We start from the raw sequence: 7,920 nt of genomic DNA, 5'->3' as shown, positions 1-7,920 counted from the left end.
TGGGAACTTGGAAGAGACAGAGTGCAAACAATGTACTGAGTGAGTATTCATCATAGGGGTGAGGGGTCGCTTTGGCCCAAATGCTACTTCTTGCCACTGGCATACAAAAATTGTAAAAATTAAAAAAAAAAATAGACTTTTAGACTTCACCACTTCACTTCAACTGGCTGCAAATGATCACATTAGTGTAAATGTCGGCGACTTTGACAGTAATTTAGAAAGAAAGTAGGCTTGTCATTTATGGTGTTTTGTAGCAGTTAAGATTTGTTGATATCTGAGCGTCGTAACTGGTCCAATACTACCCCCTGCAGGTCAAAATTAAAAAAAATACATATTCATGTCTTTTTGCAAGGGTTGGAGGTTGCAGATAATGCAAGATATTCTTAATTCACTTTTTCTTTTGCCCATTCATCTCTTTTCATTTTTAATCCACTTTCCTTATGAAAAATTGCTGATCTGGGGCAGAGATAAAAATATTATTGTTTATGGAAATGAAATCAATGTAATTTACTGAACATTATAGTTACATTCATTCATTTATTTTCTGTACCACTTATTCTTACATAAGTCACGGGTTATTAATGATGAATTATGAATTACTTTAGGATAAAGACGTCCAATCCGATTAGAGTGGGTAAGTTAGCAACAATGATTGCTCTTCCATTCGAATTGGACGTCTATCATAATCAAGGCACTGAAACAATGAGTGAAGTGTCTTCCAGTTATTTGTCAAATAATAAAACATTTTAGTGGCAATGACTAGGTCCTTAAAACACAGAATGAATTATGTTCAATCCTCATTGGTGGTTTGATGTCACATGACCTATACCTGTTGACTTATTACCTGGAAGATTGAAACTCTCCACACCTGAATAAGCACTCACTGAGAAGGTGAGGTCCATTTATCTTCCAAAGACTTCAATTTTATACTTAAAATTTCATTTGAATAAGGATGGCAAATCATCAATTTCAATGGTGGAATCTTCTTCTAATACTAACAGGTATTTTTATATTTATTTCTTGTTACTTTTCTAGAATCATCACCACACCTCGATTGTATCGGTGTCAATCATTAATCCAACGGTTTGCTGTTAAACCGGAAGCAAGTTATACTTTGCTTTCTATTTTAAGGAACTCTTTTTCATTTAGTATGTTTGAAAAAATGGATGTGTATGCTACACATAGTATTTGTATTTTAAATAACTAACAATATGTTTGACCTATAACCGACCATTTTATTTAATTTGGTGGAATTACATTTGTAAATGAATTTCAAGATTTAATTTGTCTGTTTTAATTTCATTTCAGTGCTACCTGCCTGCAGAGGTTTACATGTTTCAATCCCACAGGAAGAATATGAGGCCGCAAGTGGCGAAGATATTACTCTGACATGTTCCTTTAATCCGGCAAACCCAGATTTTAAAATGCTGGTTGTGACATGGGAAGCATATCCGGACGTTGTCGATGATCCAATGGTGAATAATGAATGACATGTCTTTGCATTTGTTCATTCAGCTTTAATTTACATTTGCGACACTACATAGGGTCTCAACCATACGACCCGGGGGCTCAATTATCGCAGGAGAGGGTTTTGTGCCACTTTATTTGAAATCTAAATTAAGTGCTTTTTTTTTATTTTAAAAATTCACTACAATAGAAACTATCATAGCTCAGGCTAATGTCAGTTTATAGCCATTTTTGGTCAATTTGTTAGCTAAAGTAAATTTGTTAGCCAAACTCATTGATTTTGAAGACCTAAAAATGTTCAAAATTTTATTCATTGAGGCTTTGAAACATTTTTACATCTTAATTTATTAAAAAAATGTAAATCTCAAATTTTTAACCCACTGCTTAAAAGATTAGAGTAATTCTATTTATTTAATGTGTATTTGCAACTGTTTTTGTGGATCTTTTCATGGGGCCCCCAATTGAATTAAGTTTTAGACCCCTGATTCCCTGTATCCTCTGTCTTTGTTTTTTTGTATCCCTCCAGAAAACTGTGGCCACTTATTTCTTAAATAATGCAGTGGACATTGCACCTCCATATGAAGGTCGGGCGTTCATGGAAGTGGATCTTGCCCAAAAACAGAGTACATTGCGTCTGTCAAAGCTAACTATACAGGATAGTCGTCACTTCCAGTGCAGTGTTAAGATACCAAATGACGACGAGGGAATTACCGCAGCCTCTACTTCTCTTCTTGTGCTGGGTAAAAACAATTCATATGGTCAATCCTCTGTCTAACACAACTAAGTATCATTATGACTTTATGGTTGTTTTTATTGCTGCAGTTCGCCCTTCTAAGCCACTGTGCAGCCTGCAGGGAACTGCTGAATATTGGCATGATGTCACCCTTACCTGCATGTCTGAGGAAGGCTCCCCTAAACCGACCTATGGCTGGAAGAGCTACAGTGTAGAAAGCATACCCAGACCTTTTCCACCCAAGACTACAGAGAGTATGTTTATTTTACACCAGTCCTTTCTTTTAGAATTTTAGAGAAAATGTAGAATATCCTATTAATGAGGAAAAATCCTGCAAAGATCAAATGGCATTCAACTACAAAATATGACCCACTTTCTTTACCTTACAGAGGATGGAGCTCTTTCCCTGTTTAACATTTCAAGAGAGACATCTGGATTATTTATTTGCACATCAACAAATCGAGTTGGATCTGAAAGCTGCAACTTCACTTTAGCAGTGATGCCTAGTGAGTGACAGCATATAAACTGACGGCATTTGCTATCATGACACGTGATAACGCAACATAACTGTTTGTCATTATTCTAACATTTTAAGTCACTTTAGTCTCAGTTTATGTCAAAAAATGAGTGAAACTAGGTAAGGGTAAAGTGCACCCTGGACTGGTCGCCGGGCAATCACAAGTCACAAAGAGACGGATGGGCAGCACTCTTATAATATGTATCCCAGAGGAATAATCCTTGTATAGTAATTTTTCAATAACACAGAATTTTTGCTGTATATTTTTTTTTAAAGGCTGGAATTTCCAGGAAGTGGCTAAGTAACATTTATCAATGCTGGTACTATTCATTTTAACCAGTGAAATGTGGGTATCCTGGAAAGTAACCCCCATTAACACATGTATACATTGGATGTGCCTGGTGTAATGGAAATCCCCAAAATGGGTGCGATAGTTATTGGTGCTATTTTTAAGCATTGTTTTCAGCATCAGAGGTTTAAAATTCTCCCATTTTCAGACTTAAATCTTTTTGACCAACCATATTTTATAGAAAGTCCAATATATTCTAGATGTTGTCCTTCTTTCACGTAATAAATACTACATTCACATTAAAGTTGATAAGCACTAAGAAAGATTTCAACCCAACGCTGCCTGGAATAAAGTCAGAAGAATGAACCACAATATGAGCAATGGCTTTTCCTGTTAAAAATAAATGACAAAAAAATCTTGTTTGTTCTTCCAAACTCCAGGCAGCATGAACTCTGGGTCTACAATTGGAATAATTGTTGGTGTCATCGCCGGATTTATCGTACTTGGCATAATCATCTTCTGCTGCTACAAGAAAAGATCCAAAAAGGACAAGAATGCTGAAAGGTATGTGCAGTTTCTTCTTAGTTTCCAGCCAGAGTGGAAGCAACATTCAATTTGTAACTGTTTCTGTTCTTGATGTTCCAGTTCCTCTAGAGAAATGGAATTTTCCGATACCCCTGAAGATAGAACTCAGTACCAGGATCAAGAGTCTAATAGTAAGACAAAGAAATCAGCATACAAAGACGACTCTCCTCAAAGCAGTCACAATTCACGAAAAGCTGAACTGAGATTGGCAGAGGATGGTTCTGATAGCGTTAGATATCAGAGTGAGCGAGACCAGCACGGACAATATAGAGGAAGTCGCGACAGGCTTGATGATCAACACAATCGTGGAAGTCGAGATGGCCTGGAAGACCGCAACGACTACAGGGGCAGTCGAGATCGCCTTGACAATCGCAACGACTACAGGGGTAGTCGAGATCGCCTGGAAGAATGGAACGAACGCAGAGGAAGTCGCGATAGGCTTGATGATCAACGCAATCGTCACAGTCACGATTTTGAAGAGAGGGATGACTACAGGGGAAATCGCGACGAGCTCAGAGATCCAAGACCCCGTTATGGAGGAAGTCGTGATCGCTTGAATGATACCTATGAGCACTAGATCCTGATTTGATGAAATTAATTGGATGTGTTTTCTTACTTTTTTTTCTACTGCATTTGTTTTTAGTAAGCTTATTTTTAACAATTACTATAAATGATTGTGATTTTATTCTGTCACATTTTAATTAATTTAGAATTCTTGAAGTTAGTTTTATGCTGTTGAAATACGACTACTAATATAAAGTACAACTATAATTAATACAAATCTGATGGTGGATTTTGTTCTCATTGTATTTATTTGACAGATTCTCAAATAGGACAAAGATTTAAATATCTACTGAATATTTTCTTAGCTTTTTTAATGTGTCAGGTTTATCAATTTGTAAACATGCAAAAATGAAAATGGGTTAGGTGCACTCTTTTTAGATGGAGGTGGGGTGCCCTAACTAGATAGAGGGACACTGGCAGTTTTCTCTTTTTCTGTCATTTTTTAAAATGTCTTTTCCACAATGCTAGTTAAATGTCCAACCTATGACTCTCAGACATTTGGTCATCTTTGTAGAGAAAGTCACCGACTTATTAGAAATAAAAATAATTGACAAAAAAAATCCTCTTAATGTTCATCTTGTATTGAGTTGTGCAATGTGCATTCTTGAAGATCTTGAGCTAATTTGAACTACAAGACAGTAACGTCTCAGCGCAAAAAAACAAAAACTCACTTCTATGTTCTCATGTGCTTATGTCAATAACATTTATTCATTTTGAAGTGGGAAATTCTGGTTTACTTGAGCATGCTACATACTGTGGTTATAAAAAAATCTGCACTCAGAGTGAAAGACATGTCTCACGGTCTTTTTTGTAAACATAGAAGTAACAATAGAAATTTTCAAAAGTATCATGCAATGCTATGACCACGTTGTACATCAGGTCGAAATATCAAGAATTCGGTACGATGTCAACCATGGATTTTACAAGACGGATGCTTTAATCTTGGGGTTGGATTTAATTAAGAGGGTGTCTGTGATGAAGGTTGGCATGTAGGACAGTGGCAGCCAGACAAACTTGGCATCCCATCCCGGTGAATAACGGGTCCGAGGGTAGACAGCTGCGATGGCGTGCTCCATGCATCCCACTACCTTCATCAGGTTGCTGTCCGTCAACAATTGGAATCGAGTGGCTATTGTTGTAAATGCTGAAGTGGAAAAGATGCACCAGCATTAAAAATCACAACTAAATAGTCATATTTTCAGTGCGTGTTTAACAAAGAACAATTGTGTACATTCTAAACTTACCTCGCTCCATAAAGTCTTCTCCATAGTCGTCTTTCACATCCTGGGACAATCGATCCCAGAGCTTTGTCAGGTTATTTTGCAAGATCTGAACATTGGTCACGTTGGTTTTAAAGAAGCCGGGCTCGATGCATGAAACCTTCACTCCAAACGGCGCAACGGTCAAACTGAATGAAAAAAATGTAATGAGACATTGCCTTGAGGAACAAAAGGCATGCTGTCGAGTTTAGTCTCACCGCAGGCTGTCATTGAATGCCTCCACGCCGTATTTGGACACGCAGTATGGGCCTCCAAAGGGGCTGATTCGCCCAAACACACTGGCCACGTTGACCACTCTGCCTCGGGCCTTCTTGATAAGAGGGAGGACGCTGAGCGTGACGTCTATCACGCCTACCAGATTGACAGCCAGCATGCCCTTGTAGTCGTCAATAGTGAGCCAGTCTGTCGGACCCGACGGCACGCCCACACCCGCGTTGTTCACGACGGCCCAAAGACCTGAAAAAGGAATTGACCATGAAAAACACCATAAACAGTTTGTAGTTCACATTTGTAGTGCTATAGTGTGGGGTTGGCCTGGTGGATGAGTGTGTTAGCGTGTCGGCCTCGCAGCTGTGGGTCCTGGGTTCAAATCTAGGTCATGTGCATCTGTGTGGAGTTTGCATGTTCTCCCAGGGCCTGCGTGGGTTTCCTCCGGGTACTCTGGTTTCCTCCCAAATTCCAAAAACATGCATGGTGGGCTGATTGGACACTGTAAATTGCCCTTAAGTATGGGTGTGAGTGTGCATGGGTGGCCTTTGTCTACGGCCTATCGCTACTTACCTTTTTGACCCACGATAGTGTTGATGAGCTCTGTGGCCCGTTTGACGCTGGCAGAATCAGTGACGTCCACGTGAAGAGTGCTCACTCTGTCAGAAGAGATCTTTTTGAGCTCATCTTCACCCTTGTCAGTGTAACAACCAGCAATCACATTGAAGCCCAGTTTATCCAAATGCTTGGTCAGGAGTTGCCCAAAGCCGCTATCACAGCCCGTGATGTAGACATATTTGTCTCCTTTGTGCCCAACACGTTTGGACTCCTGAAACCATCTGTAGGCAAACCAGATAGCCAGCAGTCCCAGGATGTACAGGAACATTTCTCTGGTGGAGCAAATCAGAGTGGAAATAAAAAGGGTGCAAATGTTGTCCCACTATTTGTGTTGTCAAAGTGTGTGAACTCTTATAACTAGTAAATATTTGACTAAAAAGGGCAAAAGGGCAAATGTTCCCCTTCTGAAGCACCGGATATAATAATTTTTAATAGATAAAGTTTTTATTTTATTTTTGCATTTCTAAATCACATAGCATTAAAAAACAATATAGTATAGTTCTATAAGAGTTAATACTTTAAATGACATTGTTTTCTCAATTGTTTTTTGATGAGTTAATACAGGATATGGGTATAAAAATTGCGGCTGGGGGGCCAATTGAGGCCCACGGGATAACATTTTGTGGATTCCATTTGAGATATAATTGTAGTATTAGTGATGTCTGCAAGTATTTTGTGAAAGACACCATAAAGATATTATATGCGTATGTATTTCTTTTAAATAATACTTTTAGAAATAGCACCTGCGTGTGGCAGACAAGTGCACTTACAACTTTATAAGCAGAAAAACAAATCAAATTCCAACTTGGATGTATGCCCTACTACTGTCATGTTTTTTTTAATTGTGGGGTGTGGAAGCAGACAACAAAAAGAGTATTGGTGCACAAACTTAACTAGAATGAAAAAACAACAATAGAAAACTAGCAAAAATAACTAAATAAACGAACTCAACGGGGAGATAACCAAAGACAAAATGTATAATGACATTAACAGCATCCAATTGAAAAAAAAGTATTCAATATACTCACAGCCAAAACATCAAAACCCCAACAAAACATCACAACTAGTTAGCAGATTGACTGAACTTGTGACATTTACAATGCACAGTTTTCGATTTAATGCAGAAGATAGAAAAACAGTACTTGCCTAAAGCCTGCGGTGAAAGTGAGCCGTCGTTTCTCTGTCCCAAGTCAACCCAGCAGGATTTCTTTTTTGAGTGCCCTCCTTATTCACGTTTTATGGTAAAGAGGCAGGAAATGACAATAAACTTCAACCGCCCTCTCATTCGAATCCTGCTTTACATTTTAATTCAATGATAATATGCCTAATTGACCAATAAACGTGTCTATATAAATAAAACTACATTTCATTTATTCAAGAAAATTAAAACCACGCCATTCATTTTTTGCGCATTGAATGAGCCAAGCGATGACGTCACCATTCACTTACAGTAAAGCGAAAATAATTAATAAAAGCAATTTGAAATTGAAAAACTAAAAACGGTATGATAAACAAAAGGTAATCCCCTATCACTTGTTTTGATTTGGTGTCAATCCGTTAAAGGGTTTGGGAGATATTGAATAAAATAGGCGATATTAATAATGAAATAATAATTATCAAGTGGAGTTTTCTATTGAAATAATAGAAAGTGCACGATAAA

At 38.0% G+C, this 7,920-nt stretch overlaps 2 protein-coding genes across 2 annotated transcripts; one reads left to right on the top strand and one right to left on the bottom strand.

Moving 5' to 3' along the window:
* Positions 1–832: 832 nt before the first annotated feature.
* Positions 833–4,372, top strand: LOC144204377 (cell surface A33 antigen-like). The gene is made up of 7 exons (XM_077728351.1): positions 833–1,001; positions 1,309–1,475; positions 1,994–2,207; positions 2,290–2,454; positions 2,590–2,706; positions 3,447–3,570; positions 3,652–4,372. The coding sequence occupies exons 1-7, from the start codon at positions 953–955 to the stop codon at positions 4,166–4,168; spliced, it is 1,353 nt and encodes a 450-aa protein (XP_077584477.1). The 5' UTR covers positions 833–952; the 3' UTR covers positions 4,169–4,372.
* Positions 4,373–4,715: 343 nt separating this feature from the next.
* On the bottom strand, positions 4,716–7,557 carry LOC144204379 (retinol dehydrogenase 7-like). The gene is made up of 5 exons (XM_077728352.1): positions 7,407–7,557; positions 6,216–6,532; positions 5,633–5,891; positions 5,400–5,563; positions 4,716–5,299 (listed from the first exon to the last, which is right to left on the bottom strand). The coding sequence occupies exons 2-5, from the start codon at positions 6,526–6,528 to the stop codon at positions 5,076–5,078; spliced, it is 960 nt and encodes a 319-aa protein (XP_077584478.1). The 5' UTR covers positions 6,529–6,532; positions 7,407–7,557; the 3' UTR covers positions 4,716–5,075.
* Between the last annotated feature and the right edge of the window lie 363 nt (positions 7,558–7,920).

Source organism: Stigmatopora nigra, chromosome 11 (genome assembly GCF_051989575.1).
Source record: "Stigmatopora nigra isolate UIUO_SnigA chromosome 11, RoL_Snig_1.1, whole genome shotgun sequence".
Classification (NCBI taxonomy): Eukaryota; Metazoa; Chordata; class Actinopteri; order Syngnathiformes; family Syngnathidae; genus Stigmatopora; species Stigmatopora nigra.
Note: the sequence above shows the minus strand (reverse complement) of the source record. Positions and strands in the feature narration are given on the sequence as shown.

Excerpts from the sequence above, each read along its gene's own strand:
- LOC144204377 (XM_077728351.1), top strand. The coding sequence starts at position 953 with ATGGCAAATCATCAATTTCAATGGTGGAATCTTCTTCTAATACTAACA. Across the intron at positions 1,476-1,993 it reads ACGTTGTCGATGATCCAATG|AAAACTGTGGCCACTTATTT; the intron begins GTGAATAATGAA and ends GTATCCCTCCAG. Across the intron at positions 2,455-2,589 it reads TCCACCCAAGACTACAGAGA|AGGATGGAGCTCTTTCCCTG; the intron begins GTATGTTTATTT and ends TTTACCTTACAG.
- LOC144204379 (XM_077728352.1), bottom strand. The coding sequence starts at position 6,528 with ATGTTCCTGTACATCCTGGGACTGCTGGCTATCTGGTTTGCCTACAGA. Across the intron at positions 5,892-6,215 it reads CACTATCGTGGGTCAAAAAG|GTCTTTGGGCCGTCGTGAAC; the intron begins GTAAGTAGCGAT and ends TTCCTTTTTCAG. Across the intron at positions 5,564-5,632 it reads GCATTCAATGACAGCCTGCG|TTTGACCGTTGCGCCGTTTG; the intron begins GTGAGACTAAAC and ends TTTTTCATTCAG.